Genomic DNA, 25,707 nt, shown 5'->3' with positions numbered 1-25,707 from the left:
TAATGTAAATGTAACAAATAAATGTATCATTTTTTTAAATTAAACAGTTTATTAGGAACAATCAAAGCTGACTTTCAAACTGAATGTTTTGCTTCCTAATAAACTGTTTAATTGCACTTACCAGTGGATATTAAACTATGTTGTGGGATAATTTAAATATATTCTAAATAAACTACAAACATAAAATTATATAGATTTATTTTGTTCTCACATTCTTTCTTGTAAGTCCTCCCTCAGTGGCACAGCTGACTGAGAGGCTCATTATGCAGCTCATTATGCAGGCCTTTGTCTTCTCAGGTGTAAATCACAATTATATTCATTAAGGGTGTCACGATTCTCCAAATCCTCGATTCAATTGCATTTTCGATTCTAAGGTCACGGTTCGATTCGATTCTCGATTTTTACATTTATTCTCTTTAAAGCACAGATTGTCATTTTTCAAACTAGACTTTTATGTAATATAATATCTGACCTTTGTTTGCAATGTACCACATTACACTGTCAAATTTAAAACTTTTATTAACAACATAATGTAACAATAACTTATATCTTTAGTCAATTGAAAACTTAAAATAAACTGCCATCCAGTTTCTCTTTTGTAAGTGCAGTCACAAAAGATGACATTCAAGTTCATAACAAAACAAACAAAAACAATAAAAAATGACTAAACTAACCTTCAAATATTACAATGTATCTATTTAAAAGATTAAAGATAAAACACTTGTTAAACACTTCACTGTCATTCATTTAGATTTATATATATATATATATATATATATATATATATATATATATATATATATATATATATATATTATGTATGTATGTACAGTATGTGTGTGTGTGTGTTCATCATTACAGTGTGTAAAATATGTGTATCTCTTATTACAAGACTGCAATCACTAGCAATCAGAAGAATTCCAGTTAATCAAGTATCTACAAAAGATCTACTCTATAAACAATGCATTAAATTACATTAAAGACAAAAATAAATTAAACAAGCAAAATAAATGATTACTCTCATGTATCTGGTCCACTGATGAAGTCATGGGTCAAGTCAAGTGAATTATTACTCATTTTCTAACAGGCGTCGAATACTGACTTTAGGAAAAGGGGAATAACCAATGACATTTGAGATAACAACTAAAACAGCAAGCCCCGCCCCACGATTGACAAAAATAAAATTGTTCGCGCGAGCAGAGGTGAGATGATCGAGCGCGAGGATGTGGGGAATGAGCATGCGCGCGCGAGGGCTTTTATTGCGCACAGAGTAGATGTTACGCGCGCGCGAGAGTTTGAAATGAGCTCGCGGGCTCCCGTTTCTTCGCATCCGATTCAGTTTTCCTCTCGCGGAAGCCATATAGCGCGCGCGCCAGCATCAGTTGAATGCTCTGTTATTTTTGTCATTGATTTGCCGTCATACAACATGGGGGCATAGCAGCATCAACGATTCCATTTTTTAATTCGAAGTTCGAGACTGTGACTTAATTTCAATCGATTTCGATTTAAAATCGAAAATTTAAAATCGAAATTGTGACACCCCTAATATTCATGATAGTTGACGCGTACTCGCATATGACTTTTACCAACAAAAAGTGTCTTAGAAAATTTAAATCAATATATTGTTTTCTTTAAGCGAGTAAACAAGATGATTTTCACATAATTTAGAAATAAAAATTCTAGGCTACAAGTTCCAGTTTTCAAAAGTGCCGTGAACCAATGTTCTTTGTGTTTTATTGCCTCATTCAAGTGATCCACGCATAACTTTTTTTTTTTCTCAAAAACACAATCATGTACAGTATTGTTCAAAATAATAGGAGTACAATGTGATTAACCAGAATAATCAAGGTTTTTCGTATATTTTTTTATTGCTACGTGGCAAACAAGTTACCAGTAGGTTCAGTAGATTCTCAGAAAACAAATGAGACCCAGCATTCATGATATGCACGCTCTTAAGGCTGTGCAATTGGGCAATTAGTTGAATTAGTTGAAAGGGGTGTGTTCAAAAAAATAGCAGTGTGGCATTCAATCACTGAGGTCATCAATTTTGTGAAGAAACAGGTGTGAATCAGGTGGCCCCTATTTAAGGATGAAGCCAACACTTGTTGAACATGCATTTGAAAGCTGAGGAAAATGGGTCGTTCAAGACATTGTTCAGAAGAACAGCGTACTTTGATTAAAAAGTTGATTAGAGAGGGGAAAACCTATAAAGAGGTGCAAAAAATGATAGGCTGTTCAGCTAAAATGATCTCCAATGCCTTAAAATGGAGAGCAAAACCAGAGAGACGTGGAAGAAAATGGAAGACAACCATCAAAATGGATAGAAGAATAACCAGAATGGCAAAGGCTCAGCCAATGATCACCTCCAGGATGATCAAAGACAGTCTGGAGTTACCTGTAAGTACTGTGACAGTTAGAATACGTCTGTGTGAAGCTAATCTATTTTCAAGAATCCCCCGCAAAGTCCCTCTGTTAAAAAAAAAGGCATGTGCAGAAGAGGTTACAATTTGCCAAAGAACACATCAACTGGCCTAAAGAGAAATGGAGGAACATTTTGTGGACTGATGAGAGTAAAATTGTTCTTTTTGGGTCCAAGGGCCACAGGCAGTTTGTGAGACGACCCCCAAACTCTGAATTCAAGCCACAGTACACAGTGAAGACAGTGAAGCATGGAGGTGCAAGCATCATGATATGGGCATGTTTCTCCTACTATGGTGTTGGGCCTATTTATCGCATACCAGGGATCATGGATCAGTTTGCATATGTTAAAATACTTGAAGAGGTCATGTTGCCCTATGCTGAAGAGGACATGCCCTTGAAATGGTAGTTTCAACAAGACAATGACCCAAAACACACTTGTAAACGGGCAAAGTCTTGGTTCCAAACCAACAAAATTAATGTTATGGAGTGGCCAGCCCAATCTCCAGACCTTAATCCAATTGAGAACTTGTGGGGTGATATCAAAAATGCTGTTTCTGAAGCAAAACCAAGAAATGTGAATGAATTGTGGAATGTTGTTAAAGAATCATGGAGTGGAATAACAGCTGAGAGGTGCCACAAGTTGGTTGACTCCATTCCACACAGATGTCAAGCAGTTTTAAAAAACTGTGGTCATACAACTAAATATTAGTTTAGTGATTCACAGGATTGCTAAATCCCAGAAAAAAAAAATGTTTGTACAAAATAGTTTTGAGTTTGTACAGTCAAAGGTAGACACTGCTATTTTTTTGAACACACCCCTTTCAACTAATTGCCCAATTGCACAGCCTTAAGAGCGTGCATATCATGAATGCTGGGTCTTGTTTGTTTTCTGACAATCTACTGAACCTACTGGTAACTTGTTTGCCACGTAGCAATAAAAAATATACTAAAAACCTTGATTATTCTGGTTAGTCACATTGTACTGCTATTATTTTGAACAATACTGTACATACATGCTGCTCACATATTATTATAGCCCAGTGTGTTCTGATTACAGTGAGATTAGACTTTAGCCATTTAGATGTGTATAAGAAACTGAAAGAAGCACAAATGTCAGGGCATGACAAAACTTCTCCAGGCCCCAAAAATACCTTTATACTCCAGAGGGTTAAAAGGAATTAGTTTATAGAGTAGAGGAGATGGGCCATGATAGGCTGGACATTGATAGAGGCCACGATAGGCCATGCATAGAGTTAGGCCACAGAAAAGGCCCCGGCGGGCCACAGAAGAGGGAACGACCCCGATAGGCCTTAAAGAAAAGCCACAACGTCCGCTGAGAAAAAGCGGAGAAAAACCATCATAGGTCAATTTTGTGAAGGACAATAATAGACAGTTATGTAAACAATAGTCACTTACCTGAAGGTCCTTGTCAAATGAGGAAAAGCTGCTCTAGGGTGAGTAATATGAAGCCTTGTTAGGCTGTGTAAAGTGAGGCCCGACTAGCTGTGTGATGTGAAAGCCTTGTGTGTAGATTACCACGATAGGCCATTGTATGAGAAGACCGTGATTGACTTATCATTTGGGGCATATGAGAAGGACCACCACCAGTAGTTTGCGGAGAGTTTACTGTACCTTGGGTTTTACGTGAAATAGTTTAGAGTCTAATCTTGACAGAAATACAATTTAGGTTAAATGATAGAGGTAGAATTAGGGTCCTAGCAGCTACTTAAGAGCATATACACAGATACATTAACATTCTTTAGGCTAGACTCCTATGCCTGCTTAATAGAACTAATAGAATCTAAATGATTGCATTGTAATGAAATACCAAGGTTAATAAAATCATCTAATAAAGTAATTTGTTTTATACAGAAAGCGTAAAAACACAAGCATAAATATCAGAACTATAAAACAGAACTATTCTCTGCCTAACTTCCACAAAAACTTGATAGACTCCATTCAACCATAGGAACCCAACGAGTGAATGTTTCAAAAGAAACCAGATCGCAAATATTTAGTAATGTATGGACTAGGACAAATATAGAAAAATACATCTTGATACACAACCATTGCAGAAGGATCAGTGTTTGGAATTTTAAAAGAACGACGTTAGGTAACGACACTATTTTTTCAGTAACGGGGTAATCTAACTAATTACTTTTCCCGTCATTATAACGCCGTTTATATTACTGGACGTTAAATGCGGTGCGTTACTTTGCATTGATTTAATAAACTATGTAACTGAACGCACCCCCAGGCTCACACAGCGAGTGAGGAAGTGGGTTAATAACGAGATAAGCGATTATGATTGGCTAAGGCAGAGTCATGTGTTTCATGGTAGCCAATCAGAGCCAGTGTTTTTACGACAGCGGCGTCAAACACACACGCACACACACGAGATTCGCAGCAGCATCGGCAGAGATGGCGAGTCAGGAGCAATCCGGTGAAAAGTTGGCATTTTCAAGGTGGAGATATAAGCACTACTTTAAATTCATTGTGGTCAAAGGCAAGAACGTGCATGTAATGTGTACATGTAATGTGTGACACGCATCTACAAAGCTAGTTTGGCCAAAAACACTTTTTTTTTTTTACAAAGATAATACTTGGAAGTGCAGGATAAAACTCTTGCTGTCTGTTGACATGCAATAAATATTGAAAGTTATGTACGAACACCTGTCTCTTCTACTCATTTTAACTGACTTATGAAAACTGCTCCAAAAAAAAAAAAATTTGACATAGGCCTATAATAACGTACTTTTTTTTTTTTTTTTAACAGTAACGCAAATAGTTACTTTCCCTGGTAACGAGTTACTTTTATTATAGAGTAATTCAGTTACTAACTCAGTTACTTTTTGGAACAAGTAGTGAGTAACTATAACTAATTACTTTTTTAAAGTAACGTTCCCAACAGTGAGAAGGATAAAAACACTTTACATTTAACAACGATGCCTTACTAGCCATTTAAACTTCAATGGCTATTGACTCGTGTAAAATCATGAAGTCCTTAAAGATTTTTGAAGAACTTTAAAGCAGATGTTACGAGTGAGCATACAGGACATTAAATCACGGGGCACAAACTAAATTAACAGTAAATATAACCTCCAAGTCCAGACATTGGTGAAGTTTACGAGGAAATCCGGAGATGAAGTCACCTATGATAGGAAGTACATAAAAACAGAGAAAGGCCTTAGCACGTGTAAGTTCCAAGATGGATTACTTTAATGCTCGCCATACAGAAAGATGCCAGATATTTATTAATCAGAGCAAACCAATGCCACATAGCTATGCTAGAGCTAATCGCCTTAAATATGTCCTGAGAATAGTAAAAGGATGACAGATTAGACAAAAGTATGATTAAATGATTAGTCAATATAGTTTACATTCATACTCTTATTCAGAGGATGCTGGTGCAGAAATAGACAACGATGACCTCTTTGCAGAATGGTATATGTGACAGGAGAGACTAAAGTCATAATACTTACCCCATTCCAATACAAAGCATTCAGGAGTTGTTGGAGATAAATGTGAATGAAACAATGACTGAATAAAAAAAGACGAAAGCATATGATTAGGAAAACAAATACTTTTAGTGTGCTAGACATAGCATATTTTTACAGAAATTAATAATGCAAGCAACAATCTTTCAGTATAAAAGATTGTAGCCTTGATTAACAAGCCCTAAAATGCCTCATTACGAAAGAGTTATTGCAAACATCGCATGCATTAATTTGATCAACATCTTAATTATGCAGTGGGAGTCTGCTAGGTAAGCACGAAACGCCCATCGCTTTATCTTGAACGTGTGAGTATATAACCTTGCAGAGAATAAAATTAATGCCCAAACGCCTTAATTGCATAAAACAAAAGTGATACTTATAATGCTGTAAACTGATGAAGTGATGGAGGCGAGATGCTGTAGGAGACCGGCAGCCTTGTTTCTGCAGGTCCGGGTGAGACTTCATTCTTGCAGGTTCACATGAGCATACAGATGAAATATTTGTTGATTGAGACCCAAGCATCGCCGATGTGACAGCTCGGAAAGCGAGCTGGATCCGGCGTTGCCAAGTCCACTTTTTTTTTTTTTTTTTTTTTGCGAAATTTGGCTTTTTTAACAATTTCTGCAGGCTGCTTTTCCTGTCCGCGGGTTCAGGTGACCCTAATAATGTCATATCTAGCCCCTGGAATTTGAATTCTACCGGGGAACCCCTTTTTGAAAGGCGATTGGGCTAGTTTTTAGTAGTAATTGGCGGTTTTGAGAAAACCTGGCAACCTTGGAAAGCACTCGGAACTCCACCAATGTTTCACATCCTCTGCCAAGAAAACACGAAGCCTGTATATCATCTAACACAAACGACCACAAACATGCACCGCAACACATAGCAATGCGAACAATCCTGTGTGGCATCTTGAGAGGAACGTCACATAGTAGTTTGCAGGAAACAAACACAATAAGATGTGAGTAGTGCGCTTTTATATCCCTCGTGTTGAGAGCCGATTGGCTACGCCTTAATTGGAATGTGACGTGCCATTAAAGGGATAGTTCACCCAATAATCAAAATTATGTCATTAATAACTCACCCTCATGTCGTTCCAAATATTTAAGACCTCCGTTTATCATTGGAACACAGTTTAAGACATTTTAGATTTAGTCAGAGAGCTCTCAGTCCCTCCATTGAAGCTGTGTGTACGGTCTACTGTCCATGTCCAGAAAGGTAAGAAAAACATCATCAAAGTAGTCCATGTGACATCAGAGGGTCAGTTAGAATTTTTACACACAGTTTCAATGGAGGGACTGAGAGCTCTCGGACTAAATCTAAAATATCTTAAACTGTGTTCCAATAATTAACGGAGATCTCACGGGTTTGGAACGACATGAGGGTGAGTTATTAATGGCATAATTCTGGGTGAAATCCCTTTAAGTCTTCCTAGTAGAACTTACGCTTTTGCTTCCATTTCCTTCATTTCAATTAAAAGCCCCCCCTTGGTTTGGCAGACCCATATAAATACTACCTACGTTTTTCATGGGAGGTGGCAAAATCTGACAGAGCTAGTGACAATATCAGAGGCTAGTGCCGCCAATAACTGTAGAACTATGGACTTGCCCATTTTTTTAAATAAAAATATGAAATAGGTTATTGTTATAAATACAGACGTTAAAATTAATGTTCACATAAGTGCCGTCATTCATGCTGTTTACAATATGTTTTAGGGCGTACTGCGCTTTATGATATTTCTGTTTTAGCACATAGCCTAATGTGTTTTAAGCCTAATATGCATCTCTGAATTAATCTGTTCTAATCTTAACTAATCTGTAAATTAAAAAAAAGAAATACTAGTAATTATGCATGGTAAGTGATTACATTTTTTTAATCTAATTAATTACATGATGTGGTGATTAATTAATCGAATTAATTGCACATCAAAATTTTGAGAAATTACTCTGAAAAGATAATTTAAATCATTTTTGTGCAAAGCATCAAAAGAGATTACAAAGAGTAGGTTCAGCAAGATTGTCACTTTTGGTTGGGTGAACTATAACTTTTATAATTTATTTTCTTAATTTTATTATTATTACAATGAAAATATTAAATAATTTCTTTAATGAAATGATACTTTAAATAATAAACTAAAACTGCCAGTAGGTGGTGGTAAATGTCTTAATGATTAAGTCATTGAGTCATTTATTCATTCGTTTGATTCATTCAAATGTCTGATTCATTCAGGAGTGAAGTAAATGGTTCTTTATGAATGGTTCATTAAATCATTAGTCTTGTTCGACTTGTTCGAGCGGATCATCACCATCAGACCGATCGGTGTGTGACATCAAAGAACAGCAAGAGCTTAAAGAGCAGACAAGTCCTTGTGGTTTTTGAATCATTCTCAGAATCATAATCAGAATCAGAATGAGCTTTATTGCCAGGTATGTATACACATAAGAGGAATTTGTTTTCGTGATAGAAGTACTTTTGATGTCATTAACCGATCGGTCTGTGCAGCGTCACTTCATATCCAACGTGACTATGGCTAATGGTTCAACGTGCCAAATGGTTCACCAAATTCATTCAAAACGTGGAATAAGAAATGAAAGGTAGCTTTGGGTTGCTCAGGGATGAACAGTTCTGATTTGTCTTTATATTTAGGTTGGCAAAATTTAGCAAAACAGACAACATTGTGTCTATAAATAACACAATATTAACTTCTTAATGAACTGTTGTATAAGATGAGTATCACATTTGAACTAGTGTGATATTGCACTTAGCCTACAGCTCGTGTGCTATTTTGTGATATTAATATGAGAGAAAATTTCAAACGGGCATTTTGCCCATATCTTGAATTTCGACCGTATGAAATGGTAGATGAATTTAACGCATTAAATTCATCCATATATGTCTGGGGCGGAGCAAGTGCATTAATTGCTTAATAATTTTAACGCATTATTTTTCTCCATAATTCATCTAAATAACGCGTTAAATTACCAGCCCCACTAGTAATGTTCATGTTCATTTTAAAAATAGAAATGTCATAGGCTCCTACAGCCTTGTGAGCTGTTGATAATAGATGGACTGTTATATTAATAAGTGACATCATTCGGTTATCTTATATTAATGTGTTTCATCAATCATACAACCATCAATTGGCTTGGGCTAGGATAGACCTTTCTCTAATGAATTAAACAGTTTTTTATCATACAGATTGAAAGCCTGAACAGTCTCTCTCCCTCTCTCTCTTTTTATGGGTGTGTTTATGCGTGCTTGAGTGCATGCGCTGGGTATTTTTCGATTAGTAGTCAATAATCGCCCCCCACCCGCGCATGTATAATAAATAAAACATTCCTAATAAAATTTAAGCAGTTGAAAATAGGGATGCACGATAATATCGGCACAATATCGGTATCGGCCGATAAAAGCTTAAAATGACCATTATCGGTATCGGCCGATATGAATATTTCTGCCGATGAGCCAAACCGATATTCTCCAAGTGAAATAATTGACCTGTTTTTCAGATGTGAATGTCTGTCTACATTTGTAAAATAATAAATTTATGGTAGAATCAGTACAGAAGAGATACATGGATTTCTCTTCAGTAAAATTAAAGTTTAAATATATCAATATATATTTGTATATATATCGATATCGGTATCGGCATCGGCCAAAATTATTTTGAAAATATCGGCATATCGAATATCGGCCAAAATCCAATATCGTGCATCCCTAGTTGAAAATAATGCTCTTTGCATTGAAAATAAATGTTCTTTACAAATTAAACACTTTTCATTACACACCCATATATTATGGGAACTGCATAGAATATTTATTTGCAATGCAGGGAGCTTTGGGTAAAACTTTAGTGTAGAGACCAATTCTCACTATTAACTAGTTGCTTACTAGTATGACTGAACCTATTGGTTGTTTATTAGTTCTTATATAGCACACATTCTGCATGATTATATTCTGCATCCCTAATCCCAATTCCTAAATTTAACAACTACCTTACTAACTATTAATAAGATTCAAATTATGGGTTTATTGATGCAGAAGTTGTAGTTAATGGCTTGAATTGGACCTTTTAATAAAGTGTGACTGAAAATTCTTAGCGATAGTTTTTATTTGCAGTCTTTTATTTAGTTAGTTTTGATCTTGAACACAGTATGTTTGATTGAATAAAAAAGACACAAAAGTAACTTTTTGTAAGTATTGTTTCTGATGCCCATAATTCTGATATCTTTAATATTTCTGAATTTATTAAGCTACTATTCAGATGCTTAAATGAACCTAAGACATGGAAAATGTTTGTTAAAATTCAGTGACATTATGTTAACATATTAAGGTGGGCGATGTACAATATTAAAAATGGTAAATATAAATACAAACATTTAAAATGGCATATGATCAAGTAAGTGACAGATGTTTGTGTGATTTGTTGAATAATCCTCACAGATTGATGTGATATGATAACTTGAATGAACACATCTCTTTTCTATTCATAAGTACTGCATAAACACGTTTTTAGCATAATAATTAATATTAATATTTAATAATATATCGTCCACTGATATTTAGCTCCATCCCCACAACCCTATTCCTGCCTGTAATTTTCAAGTAATTCTGAAAACGGTTACATGTTACAGTATGATTACCTAGTTTTGGATGTTGAAGGCAGAAAAAGGCATCTAAAGAAGATTGCTAATACCTAAAACCTAAAAAGGTTTTAAATGCTTTTGGCAGTCATGACACCTAGGTCCTCATCTTTAATGTATGGCTTATCAGTTAAACAGTGATCTCCAAAGAATAACACCTTTGTCTTTGCTTCTTTTTCTTCCAGAATCCTGATTTGAGGCTAAGGTAAGATACCTAAAATAATCAGTTTCAGAAACTGTGAGGTACTGTTAAATATTACTATTTTAAATCATATAAAAATATAATTTTGTTCTGTGATGTTGGTAAATTGGTTTGTTCACAATGATCCCATGTTCCATTTACCTGATTCGGTGCATAAAAACAGTCTGTAACTGACAAAGAAATAGTGACACATGGTAAAAACTCAATATGGTGTGACATTACTGTTGGACCATCATAATGAAAAGATTGTGTCACACCTCTGTTCATCAGTTTGCACTGGCTACCAGTTATTAGTATATAAATAGATGAATATAAATGTATAAATATAAATGTAGTATATAAACAAATCATTATTATTTGTTATTGTCCATCAGTTATAGATTTCTAAGCTAATTAAAAGCAAGAAATTAGAGAAAAAATAAAGTTGCCTATAGTATACACCACCAGTCAAAAGTTTTTAAACAGCAAGTTTGTTTTTTAACAAGTATCTTCAAGTCACCAAGCCTGCATTTATTTGATCCAAAGTACAGCAAAACTTATTTGCTGCTCAGAAAAAAAAGAAAAGAAAAAAAACACTTATTATGATAATGTATAACACTGAGTTGAATTGTTTTTAGGTTTCTTTGATGAATAGAAAGTTAAGAAGAACAGCATTTATCTGAAATAGGAATCTTTTGTAAAATAATGTCTTTAACATCAATTTAAAGAATCTTTGCAAAATAAAAGTATTCATTTCTATCATTTATTTTCCACAAAAAAAAACTTATACTGACTCTAAGCCTTTGAATGAGATAGTGTATGATGTTGCAAAAGCTTTTTATTTCACATAAATACTGATCTTTGGATCCTTCTATTCATCGAAGAATACTGAAAGAAAATGTACTCCCCTTTTTTAAAAAATACTGATAATCAGCAAATCAGCATATTTAGAATTATTTCTGAAGGACGTGATACTGAAGACTGGAGTAATGATGCTGAAAATTCACTTCTGATCACAGGAATAAATTACATTTAAATATATTATTTGCTGTACTTTGGATCAAATAAATGCAGCCTTGGTGAGCAGAAGGGACTTCTTAAAAAACATTTTAAAGAATCTTACTGGCCAAAAACTGAGTGGTAGGCTATATAGATTACAGAAATTGTATATTGTATTGTAATGTTATGACTACGAGCTCAGAATAAAAGCATTTTTATATTTTTTAAGAGCTTTAAAAATAAAATATCACAGCGAGTGCACACAATCCACCCATTAGAACACCACAAGAGCAGAATTCAGGTGTTTTTGAGCTGTGTATGTGTGCAAAATGAAATATCATTTGACAGCACGATACAGCTTATGAATACTGGAAGGAGAAAAAGTCACGACAGCCTTTTAAATTAAAACAGTGCAGCGAATCAACACAAAACAATTAGAAGAATATATTATAGAGATTAAAATGAGTGTTTGTGTGATCTTTTTGTCTTGGGTGAAAATAACATTGATATCTCCAGCTTCAGAGGACAGTGATTCTAGCTTTTCGTCGGTAGATTGGACAAATCAAGTACATGATTATTTCAAAAATCACAATAGCTTGGCGAATATAAACGAAAACAGCCACGTGAACATAAACTGTTGAGAAATAAATCGAAAATGGGTATAGATGCCGGATTGAATATTAAAAGAGACTGCATTTACCAGCTGCTTTCAGTAAATTAGATTTTAATGGGGCTATTTCAATAAACTAATCATTAAATACTTGTAATCATTCAATATTTGCCCCTTTCATAATATCATTCAGAAATGAAAGTCACAATTCTAATGTTGTCCACACGATGGCGCCACAGGATAAATACTAAATACTTCCAAGATCTGTTCAGAGACAAAGCAGTTGGTAAATTAAGTCACTTTAATATTCAAACCCAGTATCATGACCAACTTCCAATTTATTTCTCAACAGTTTATGTTCAATAGCCAATTCTGTCGAAGCTATTGTCATAGCCTAGGCTTTTTATTAGAACAGGAGACAGCAAGGGTCCATAGAAAATTGCTTGGTGAATAGAAACAAAAACAGCCATGTGAACATAAACTGTTGATATATAAATTAGAAGTTGATCATGATACTGGATTTTAATATTAAAGTGACTTTAAGTATCAGAGGAGCAGAGGATTTTGCTTTAGTTTCACCTTTAAATCAGTAAAAAATACAAGAGAATACATAAATTGCCTCTTTTCAAGTAAATGAGTCATTCTGTGAGTACTATTATATGCACAACATGAAAATAGATAACTAATATAGTGTCCCTTCTTTAATTTTCAGTAATGTGTGATAACTTGAGAAATATGTTGTCAGTACTATTAAAATAAGATCAAATTGAATGGTATTTAGGTCATTATAGTTTTTGCATATTTACTATATGGGGCCTTATTGAAGTTTATATATATATATAAAAAAAAAGAATATTTATTCGTTTTTATCTATGCACATAAATAGATTAGAGATATTAGATGAGTTTGAATGAGTTTAAATTGATTAGAAATAGTTCATTGAAGCAAAGCTTGATTGAGTCTAATGGAATTTGGAGCTTGGCTCATCTGAACATTGTCAATTAAAATCTATGGGATTTTTAATATTAATTTTTAATATTATATTTTTTAAACCGTAAATCCAATCAGTTAGAAAAGATATAGCACACCACATCTGTTCAAAGACTTGAAAATGTTTCATTTATGTGCATAAATAAAAAAAAAGAAGAAATATTCATTATTTTTTTTATAAAAACTTTCATAGTCAAGTCACCTTTATTTCTACAGCGCTTTAAACAAAATACTTTGCATCAAAGCAACTGAACAACATTCATTAGGAAAACAGTGTGTCAATAATGCAAAATGATAATGGCAGTTCATCATTGAATTCAGTGATGTTATCGCTGTTCAGTTAAATAGTGTCTGTGCATTTATTTGCAATCAAGTCAATGATATTAATATTTTAATAATAATAATAATAATAATAATAATAATATAAATAATAATATTTTATATAGATATATTTTGTAGATGAAGTGACCCCAACTAAGCAAGCCAGAGGTGACAGCGGCAAGGAACCGAAACTCCATCGGTGACAGAATGGAGAAAAAAACCTTGGGAGAAACCAGGCTCAGTTGGGGATCAGTTCTCCTCTGACCAGACGAAACCAGTAGTTCAATTCCAGGCTGCAGCAAAGTCAGATTGTGCAGAGAATCATCTGTTTCCTGTGGTCTTGTCCTGGTGCTCCTCTGAGACAAGGTCTTTACAGACGATCTGTATCTGGGGCTCTAGTTGTCCTGGTCTCCGCTGTCTTTCAGGGCAGTAGAGGTCCTTTCTAGGTGCTGATCCACCATCTGATCTGGATACAGACTGGATCCGGGTGACTGCAGTGACCCTCTGATCTGGATAAAGACTGGATCTGGTGGCTACGGTGACCTCGGAACAAGAGAGAAACAGACTAATATTAGCGTAGATGCCATTCTTCTAATGATGTAGCAAGTACATCCCAAGTTTATCATAAAACCCAATATAGTAATTATGAAAAACGATCATCTCCTAAAAAACATTAAATTTGATCATAATTTAATAGCATTGCCAATATATTTATCAAGTTATCACACATTACTGAAAAAGTGAAGAAGGGACTATGATGGTTATCTATTTTCATGTTGTGCATATAATAGTATTCAGATAACGACTCATAATTTGCTTGAAAAGATACACGTCCATCTATACAAACCATTGTGCTTAGACCCCTTATGATCACCTTGATTTAAACTGCATTGTTTCAGTTACCTTGTGTGTCATTGCCCGCAATGCGACGGTGACAGCACTGTGAAATAGCAAACATGGGTAAAATTGGTATGACTTTTTTCGCATCCAGCAAGACAACTGTCGTAGATGTTATCATAGCCTAGGCTTTTTATTTAGAGAAGAAAACAGCAAGGGACCATGGAAAAATTATTTTTCTGTTCTGTTAAATTAGTTAAATGTAAAGGATTTGTTGTAAAGTGAATGGAACTAAAAATATTATATTGGTACAATAGCCTATAACATTATTAGGCCTGCCGTTATTATTACTAAATGTGATTAAATACAACTCACGCAAACTTAATTTTAGCATGTTTAAAAAAAAAATTTCGAAAAGCACCAAACGAAAATAGGTGATTAAAAATAAATAAAAGTCAAAATATATTGTTAGTTTTATGCTAACATGCAATCAAGGTCTTAAGATACTATACAAGATACAAGTTCATTTAAGATATTTAACATGCACTGTGACATTTTACCGTTTCAAGTTATAAACTCCTTAAGATTTAAAAGTCAGTTTAATAGTATTGAAATTCAAGTTGAATATGGTATTAAAAAAAGGTTTTAATTGCTTAAATTATTTCTATGAATTAATGTTATCATGACTTTTTCATCATATTATTTTTTAATGAGCTGTATTCATTTTCTGAAATCAAGCACTCACTATGTTTTGAATCTATTATTCCCTCACATATCTCCATTTTTTTTTTTTTTTTTTTTTTTTTTGGCAAGGTGCCACTGTCAGGGGAGTCAAAAGATAATTACATCATTATAAGAGTTGCAAAGTAACTTCAGAAATGGACAATAAGGGCTAATTGAGGTTCTTTCTTTTATTTCTATTCTATTTATAATGTTGTTTTTTTTAAGAAAAAAATCAGGGACAGATAGGATGATCCAAATACTTGTAATGTACAATAATATAGGCCTATATCTGCCTGCAGTTAAAAAGTTATGCTTGTTTTGATTCAACCTTTTTATGTAGGCTACAATTCTAATAATAATAATAATAATGTCATTAAAAAAATGCCATCAGCCTGAGTAAATTTTACAATTATAGAATTGGGGTAGTAATTTAGGAGGTGAAAATACTGTGAAATTACAAACTGCATGGGATTTTAAAGCATAACAAATGAAGGTCTATGAAACATTAGTCAATAAAGTATTTTTTTAAACAATGGCACTTAAAGTTTTGAATTAAAATATTTAAATCATATTGCCTGTGAATAAATAAAATGCATACTTTTCAATGAAAGAACACTGGGAGTGTATGTTGCTTCTGGTGTTTGGATTTGTACTTCAATATAATGAGCTCCAAGTGTAAGAATAGCCCTTTTTTTACTCTCTATTTAACAGCTTTAGCTCAATGAAATACGCCTTCCTTCAGGTAGAATATTTTCCTGCCTTGCTAAATGTTGGGCTCATGATCAATAAGTTGTATTCACCTCAAACGAATTTTGTTTAATCAAACCGCTGTCAGTGAAACTGGGTCAGTTAGAGCGAGTCGCGCTCGCTGTGAAGCGGGAGCAGCTGATTGAGTATTCGCTTGGTCCTAAAGCCTGCTGCAAACAATTACGTTTACAAATAACAATGTTTTTCGCAAAATTTATGTATAATTATAATATGGACTGCGAGCAAATAATCAATAAAAAGAGTGCTGACAGCATATTTCAACCCAGTAACATACAAAACACTGTTCCTTGCAGCTAAAAAACAGACCTAATTCAGTTCAGCTGAAGGGGGCTGGGGTTTGAGGGTAGTTCTGTATAGCTGGTGAGGTTTGAAATAAAGGTGTGAATTTCTTGCTCTTTCATATGGACATTGTCTTATGAGGGTTTCTAACTTGCAGAGCAGGTTTTAGGACAACTTTAAAGAAAGGTTTGATCCACTTCAAATGTTGACTACTATATATGCGCAAAAAAGATCTAAAAAATGTGAACTGTTGCATTAATTATATTTTGTTGCGTCCATACTAGGGTTGTGCCGATAGATGATAGAATCGTGTATCGACGATAGTCAGAGATATCGACATAAGCAGATTTCTCTGTCAATAATCAAGAAGATATTAGGCTCATTTTCCTACTAATGTAGGCCTATTAGATTATAATAATAATATCTATTTTTTTTTTTTTTTTTTTTTTTTTTAGGTGGTCTTTTTTAATTCGGCTATCAAACTGCCCAGCTATTTCACTTCAGCACCGCATTTAACACGCACGCGCGCACTCAAAAGAAGATTAGAACCGTTGGTGAAGAAGTTGAAGCGCTTTGACTCAGATAACTCGTTAAATCCATGATGTTGATTTTAAATGAAAGAGATAGAAAACGTTGAGTTGGTGTCCCACACATTTAATGGCTGGTACACGCAATAAATATACATGACAGATTAACTCTTTCTTGGCTTTACAAATAAAGTAAAGACAAAATAAGAACAAGGCGGCAAAGTGAACTTATCCCCCATTCTCACGTAGTCCTTCTCTTAAAGACTCATCACTTAACTTATAACACACACTATGTGGTGATGACGTAGAAGGACTACGTGAGAACCATGGATGTAAGTTCGCTCTGCTGCCTGTTATTATTTTCATGCACACCATAGGTTTTTGGACGTAACAAATTCTCCATCCACAAACAGACGTACATCGTTTGCAGATATAAGGTATTTCATTGCACTTTAACAAGTAATCTGAATGGCCTTTATATGTGAAATATTTTAACCGAGCCCTCGAGCCCTTGAGTTTAATGCCACAGTTATGTTAGACTGCATCTCATTCTTGTTTCTGGGACGTGCATCAATGACGAATGACGAATGAGGCGCGCAGTCCGGAGCACTGTATTACTGATACATCAGTTCAGTTGTTTAGTCCAAATATATAAACTTACCTGTTTTGAATACTTTATATTTATCGTGTTCGTTTATGTCCAATATTAGTGTTAAACTGTTGGACTCTATGAAATCTACTATTGATTTTCACCGTTGACTGATTTTGCAGTACATTTAGACTGATAACTTCCATGTGCAGATGCGGCAAATTTGTCACAGGACACGCAATATGACAGTTGCTTCCGACTATATATAAACTAGCAGCTTAAAATACAGTATTTTTATATTTAACGTTAGATAAATCAGTATGTTTTAAAATATATTTTTTCGATTATTGGTGATTCCATAGGCTCTCTCTCACACGCACCTGCGCAGTTTAAAACATCAAACAGTTCTGCTATGACAAGAACAAAGATTCTTTGGTTGTCCATTCTCAAAACATAAAATATCAATTTTATTTCAATTTTTGTTTTGTGTTTCAGAGAGAAAATCAGTGTTAAGGCAATCTCTCCATTACGGACCATTCTGAAAGCAGAATTTATGCAAATGCATATAAAATGCTTTAAAAACTTTTTATCAGAGATGTCTAGAGGGTATTTAATAGGTCTCCCCTATGTTATATTTTTCTAGTTACTAGCCGTTCATTTGTCATTATTCAACTACTAATTTACATCTATTGTCCACCATTATCTGGAAAATGGGAGTAGAGCGCTTTGGGACAGATCCGAGACAGACCAAAGGCCCGCAGCAGGCTGGAGATAACAGGCGCTCAAGGGAAACTGCTAAACTCAGAGGCGATTTGAGTAGATTGAGGAAGGCCTTTCGGCAGGCTCCTGAAGATGAAAAACCTGCCCTCAAAAAGATGCGTGATAAGGAGCACATAAAGACCTTGCACCGAGCAGAGTGCCGGCAAACGGACAGGAGGAGGCAGGAAAAGGAGAGGATCAAGTTCACAAAAACCCCTTGAATGGAACTGAGAGGCTGAGGAGACGTCTTTGGAGGCTACTTAAGGTAGTATGGAGGAAGAACCATCTGCCAGAGAGTTTTCTTATTGCCGAGGGCTGCTTCATCCCAAAGCAGCAGGACTCTTTTTTTTGAAAGATTTCGTTGTTGATCTCGTTGTTGAATGTGGAGGGGAAGGTGTTCTTTGGAATTTTGGCGAGAGGCTGACCCAGTTCTTGATTAACAGTCAGTGGAGAAGCCCAGACGGAGAGCTGTGCTGTCAAGTGGAGTCCAACATTGTCCCAGTAAGAGCCTTTATGGATGACATGACAATAACACAATAACAGCGAGGTCAGTCCCAGAGGGCAGATGGATCTTTCTTGGCTGAAAGCCCTGGAGAGGAGTGGCCTACCTGGCAAGTTTAAGGTATGGGGCTACCAACACAGCATCCTTCCGAGGCTCCTGTGGCCACTGCTTGTGTATGAGGTTCCCTTGACATCAGTGGAGACTGTGCCAATTACTTCAGTCGTGGAGGAGTTTAAGACAGGCAAAGTTCAATTGGCCATGAGAAGATGGTCATTCTTCTTCATACTATCATTGGCATGATAGTAATGATCAGGCTGTGCAACAGGCCAACATGGTAGTGAAGACGGGGCGGACCTGGAAGGCTAGCAGAGCTCTGAGGGAAGCGTAAAAGCACTTACAGCATGTAATCTACGTGGGCGCGATTATGTGCACTGTTGGGAAGCGCATGTGAAACAATAACAAATGATCGTAAAATTACTTGTAGAAGCGCTCTTAAACCCTAAGATCAATTATAATCAGGAAACCCGGCCCAGAACTTTACACACAGGCAAACACAGCTTATGTAACGCAGGAAAGCACATTCCTATAGTCTAGTAAAGTAATTTAGTTCACAATATTATTAGTGTAATGCGTTTACTTTACTGCATTACCCAAAAAAGTGCCATATTTTCTGGACCGCTCTGGCTCCCTGTAAACATTTGACTATGGTGGCTGGTGTCTCTATGGTCACGTTCCATACAATAGAATCACCAATAACTAGAGCACTTTCATCAGGTTTCTCAGTGGGTGGATCACTGAGTGGGGAGAACCCAAAGAGCGGTGTTTTGACCCACGACTACGCTGCCTCACCGTCACCCAGTTGCCCTGCTGCAGGGGCTCTGTTTCCGGAACCGAACAATGTACAGGAATCCCTGAGCTAGACGCATCCAAAGCCGTATCTAGAGCCCTAACATTCTTACTGTCCTCAATTAAAGTTTGGATGCGTGTCTCTAATTCTGAAATCTTCTCTGTCAGCCTAACTATTTCCCTGCATTTATCACATGTGAATCCCTCATCAGCGACAGAGATAGATAAACTGTACATGTGGCAAGAGGTACAAATAACAATAGCAGGAAAAGCCATTACTCACCGTGCTTGATTAAATATTCTTACCACAGTTGTTTGATGAACTTGTAAAAAACTGGAGCGAGAGAGAGGAGAGGAGAAAAGAAAACAGCGATAGGTACGAATGAAAACGCTAATGACAAGCTAACGAGTGCGGTAACACTTTAGAATACTGTTTCTTACTTACTACATAACTAATTAGGAAATATTGAAGAACTAACAGGTGATTATTCATTAACACTTAACTCACTACTGTTAACTACTAAGAAAGATGTGTTAACTAATCAGTATGTAATATAATTTTATGATTGTGTTAAGTAACAGTTAGCTAATCAGTAACTAATATATTCTGTGATACCTCCTGAATAACTACTATTAATTATCTACTAGTTAAGGTTCAAGAAAAATAACTATGAAATAACTACTTCTGAACAAAAAAAAAAAAAACTATAATAATCAGGCTGTGTCCCACAAATCAAGTACTTGAGTAAAAGTACAGATACCCCAATAAAATATTACTCCAGTAAAATTATAAGTAGGCTTGTTAATTTTCAAAATTACTTGAGTAAAAGGACAAGTACAAAGAACTACTACAGTAGCAACTTTGTTACTGCCCAATTATTAGCCTATAATGGAAATGAAATATGAACTTTTGATTATGAAATGTTTGTTACATTAATTAAAATGTGGGCAGTATACATGTTAAAATGGAATAAAATATACTGTATTAAGAAATGTTCTCATCTGAAATAAACAGATGAGAGTATTTTGCAAAGTTTATGATTACTTTTATAGGTTGTTCTTAGTCAAAATGATGTAGTTTATTATTTACTAGGTTCACTTTAGAATTCTGTAAGTTCTGCAAAATTATCTGATAATTCTTTATTAATTACTAATGGGTTCCCTATGTTTTCACTTTAGAATACTGTTTCAGATTCTAAGTAATTATTCAGGAATTATTTGATAATTAATTATTAATTACTAATGGGTTCCCTATGTTTTCACTTTACAATACTGTTTCAGATTCTAATTAATTCTTGAGGAATTATCTAATAATTCAGCCTGATCTCACAATCAAAACGTACATATTTAGACGTAAATTAAAACTGTCCAATACGTATGTGCCTTTACGTATTTACAGTGTAGTTTACGTATTATCCGGACGTAATTACAGGTTTCGATACGTAACTAAATTTACATAAAAACAACCTAAAATACGTACAGATAGAACGTGTTCTCTGACCAGTCAGTTATCCATAGAAAAATGCGTAACCCCACCCGAACCTAAACCTACCCAATTTATACAGAATGTTAAAAGAATAAAACATAATAAAACACAATTTTAGTAAAAATATAACATTAAAACGTTATTTTGAGCCACTAACGTTAATTCTACACCTACTCCTAAACCTACCAATAACCATTTCTTAAAATTACATAACGTTACTGTTATAAATAAACAAATAACAGACAAACAAATGTAACATTAATCATTTATTTTTTGCGATAAGATCAAAAGTGGTACCCCAAGTAGTTCAAATGATAATGAGTTCCAGTCGCAGTCCTCTCTGGAGGTAATAGTTTTTATAAGGTACAGAGCAGAATTTAATTTATTAATCCGTGAAATTATGAATCTGTCTTCTCTCCGTGAAGGCGCACTGGCGCAGTACTGATTTCAAATGTCTATCAACTGAAACACGGCATGTCGCAATCTGTGACGAATTAGGTGAGAACCAATGAGGGTTTGATATCAGTGCCGTAAACCGTGTCGTAACGTTTCTCGAGGGTGGCGCACTGGCGCTATTTTCACATTCAAATCATATAACGAGCGCGGGCTTTGACTATGTGATGGTCGCTGTTACTGAGAATGAAGATGAAGATCGATTGATAAAGGGCTGAATTTGGATATGTTCCTTGCAAACTTCTGGATTCTAAAGATATGGAGTACAGCAAACAAATAAAATGGACGTGATTTGTAATTTCATGCTGTGCTTTTGTATGGTTGTAATGCCACTCATTGGATAGGAGAAAATCGCACAGCAAAATATTGCAAAATGTTTCAGGTTCAAAATAAGTCATTCAGAATTATTTGATCATTAATTTTTAATTACTAATGGGTTCCCTATGTTTTCACTTTAGAATACTGTTTCAGATTCTAAGTAATTCTTGAGGAATTATCTAATAATTATTTATTAATTACTAATGGTTTCCCAACATTTCCAATTTAGAATAGGTTTAATGTTTCAGGTTCAAAATAAGTCCTGCATAATTATTTTATAATTCTTTATTAATTACAAATTGGGTACCTGTATTTTCACTTTTCCTGGTATATATATATATATATATATATATATATATATATATATATATATATAATGTGGTATATGCTGAGGAAGCACACACACAGTACTGTATATAAAATATAAAAACTAAGGTAAGTTATCACAAGGCACTGGAGTGGGGTTCCTACTAGAAGGTGATTTCTTACAAAACACACTCACAAAACAATTTACTACATAGGCAAAACCTCTATAAAATGTATTGCATTTATTAATATTGCATTTTCATACTACTACTATTATTGCTAATAGCATTTATATGAAAGGGTCACAATTCAATGTAATAGTGTAAAACTGTTCATTAGTAGTTACTTCATAGTTATTTTTCTAGAACCCTAAGTAGTAGATAATCAATAGTAGTTCTTCAGGAGGTATGACAGAATACATTAGTTATTGATTAGCTAACTGTTACTTAACATAATCATAAAATTATATTACATACTGATTAATTAACACATCTTCCTTAGTAGTTAACAGTAATGAGTTAAGTGTTAATGAATAATCACCTGTTAGTTCTTCAATAATTCCTTATAAGTTATGTAGTAAGTAAGAAACAGTATTCTAAAGTGTTACCACGAGTGCTAACGAGTGCTAACACTTTGCAGGTGTACTGCACTCACGGATATAAAATAAAAGTGAATGATCAAAATAATCTGATAAGATTTGATCGATAATATCAGAAATATGGTGTGAATTAAGTTTTATTTTATCACTTAAGGCCAGCAGGCCAACAGGAAGCAGAGAAAACACTGTCCCACTCATTAAAGTTCAGAATGTAAGGATGAAGTCTAATAGGTTAGGTAGTCTAACTTGTTATACACTGGCACCATATCAACACTCAGAAGGCACATACTCTAAAAGTTTTTAGAGAAATGAAAACAGGTCGCACAACAACAGATATGTGCACTCACACATGAATTGAGGTAGGGAGGTGCTATTCCAGTAGTAATCCTGACCGCGACAAAACCTAAATTTAATCCTGGCCATAATTGGGAGCCAGTAGAGAAAGTAATCCAGTAATCCAGCCTTGAAATTACAATACATGTTAGCAAGACTGCATCGCCTTCTGTGTGTGATGTCAGAATGTTGTGGAGATATAACAGGAATGTACTGAAAGCACATAATGATTGTGTAAAAATGAGAAAGAAGAAAGAGGAAGACATATTGAAAAAATAGTTATGTGCCTTGTCCTTATGCAGTCGACTCGCACTGGTAGACTCGCAGGTCTTAACCTTGCTTAAGAGAGTATTTAAATGTGTATTTATTTTTATTTTTTTCTGGAGAGTAGATCTCCACTACTCCAGATTTTTTCCCAATACAAATATCTAAACATCCTTAAATAAAAAAATGCTTTACTTGAAAAGCAAAATTAAGTCTTGGAGTCTGAGAAGCTGAACAAAATTTTGTGAGTTTATGCCTAAAAAAAGATCTGTCCGTGTCCTTTTTTCCACCTCTATAGTCAATCCTCTATAGTCAATGAGGACCAGCAACTTCTAGACAGAGAGAAACTCATATGGGTTTGGAAAAACTTGAGAACAATTAAATGATGACAATATTCTTTTTTGGGAGAACTGTCCTTTTAAAAAGGTCTTTAGTCAAAATTTCCCTTCATAAAACCTGCAGAAATTAATTGAAAATGTCAAAGCATTTCAATCCTGTAGTCTAGCAGTGCAGTTTTAATTAAACAACATGTCTGGGTTGGGTGTTGATTTGAGCTGTAAATTAGCTATATAACCTACCTAAAAAGCCCTGGCAATTACTTGGCAACATAATAGCATACATAGTCACAATATAGCATACAGGAGTATGCATTAACAGTTGACATAAGATACAAATACTTATTACAATTTATGCATACTTCTACAAGAGTGCGTTTCTCCTTTGTGCATATGGCATACCACTTTTAAAACAGGCCCCTGTTACTCACCATTATTAATATTTATTTATTTATTTATTTATCTTGATTTAGTGACGTTGGAGTTTGAACTTCTTGTTTATGTGTAGGTTTCTTCATTTTGTATATGTCTAAATGTAAAACTATAATTCATGAGTCTTTTTTCCACTTACAGAGCAGCCAATCAAAGGAGGGACCCAGAAGATCATTCAGCAGATGAAGGAAGAGAAGATGCATACATTGGACATGCACCATAAACTACTCTTTCATTCTCCTTTCATAAATTCACTTAACTGCGATAAAAAATATAACTCATCAATTCTTATTTTGAATACTTGCCGCTATTAGAACCAGATAATTTCCTTTCTAATGAAAGGTAATAAAATAATATGTAAAAACTGGGATGGCAGGAAGAACTCTGAAACACTAAATTCCAAAAGAATATTTTGCCTGTTATGTGTATTGTGTTAAATAAGTTCTGATTTGATTTTAAGGATAAGATTTTAAGCAAGTGTTTAACAATTTAAACCAGTGACCATATTGTTGTTGTTGTTGTTTTATTTTTTATAATTTTTTACACTTGCTTGTTAAAATACATACCACTCAAGTTCAATTGTGCGTTCCATGAAATGTGGTCTCATACCATCCACAGTGACCTTCATGTCATCATGCTATACCTTGATTCTATTTGAGCTTAAACCTAGAAGAATATATATTTGGCCTAAGTGTTTTTTTTTTTTTTTTTTTTTTTTTTTTTACTTTTTTATGCATTGCTTCTACTCCATTTTTTTATGATTTTTGTTTGGCAGAAAGAAATGTACAATTCCCTGGATCACTCCTGCCTAGTATACCAAATATGTTTTAACTGTTATCCTGATTTGGCTTAGTATGTTGTGTAATTGACTGCAATTGACTTGTACTGAATGCTTTTTATCTTCATTGGAGTGACCTTCAAGTCTCCTATTTTAAATGCATGTATCATTCTCTCAGTGATTTTCTGCATTAGTAGATTTCTCTTTGATATCTAAACTATGCTTTGCTAAGGGGAAACATGGCATTATATTTTTTATATGGTCTTTGATAGTGTGCAGGAGGACACTGACCTCTGCAACAGTTAAATTGGTTATACTGTACCCATTTTCTCCTGCTTTTGTTTAGTTTAATCTGTAAAGAAATAAAGAAAAAAGGTTATTTTGATGTATTTATTTATATATTTTACCCCTTTGACAACCTGAAGGCTAAAGTGATTTTAACAACTGCTATCACATGGTGTCCATGAAGTTTTGATGTTATAGCTCAACATGAAAACCGGTGGTTCTCATTTAGGATTTTCTGGAAGAGAGCAGAAATCATCCCTCAATTCAATGAAGCAGCAAATCAGCCCTGGACACATAAGCAAAAACATTTGTACGGGCCCCCAAAATTTTGGAAGCAGTTGGTAATACTGGCAATTAACTTACAGGCTTTAGAAAAGTGATCCACAATCACCAAGATGTGTAACCTTTGGATTCTAGCAGGTCAGTCATGAATTATCCCCAGATGGGACCAAGGCCTCCGAGGAACAGGTAGGGCACATGTTCGCCTGCTGGAAGCTGATGAGGAGTGGAAGACATAGCACAGAATGAGCAACTTTGGACGTACCTGATGACATCCCGGGAAATACTGGGCAGAGGAACTATACCGTGGAGTGGTGGAACTCACATTTCTCCAGTTTAAGGAACAAATGG

At 34.7% G+C, this 25,707-nt stretch overlaps 1 protein-coding gene across 1 annotated transcript in view; it reads left to right on the top strand.

Moving 5' to 3' along the window:
• The window catches only part of trim44 (tripartite motif containing 44), a 56,613-nt gene extending 31,438 nt beyond the window's left edge, over nt 1–25,175 (top strand). The window contains exons 5-6 of the mRNA XM_026239425.1: nt 10,744–10,763; nt 24,156–25,175. Of these exons, the coding sequence (XP_026095210.1) occupies nt 10,744–10,763; nt 24,156–24,237 (102 nt within the window). The 3' untranslated portion in view covers nt 24,238–25,175. The remainder of the gene's footprint in view (nt 1–10,743; nt 10,764–24,155) is intronic.
• Nucleotides 25,176–25,707: the final 532 nt, after the last annotated feature.

This window comes from Carassius auratus, chromosome 50 (genome assembly GCF_003368295.1).
Source record: "Carassius auratus strain Wakin chromosome 50, ASM336829v1, whole genome shotgun sequence".
Classification (NCBI taxonomy): Eukaryota; Metazoa; Chordata; class Actinopteri; order Cypriniformes; family Cyprinidae; genus Carassius; species Carassius auratus.
The sequence above is the reverse complement of the archived record's forward strand: the minus strand, read 5'-3'. Positions and strand labels throughout refer to the sequence as shown.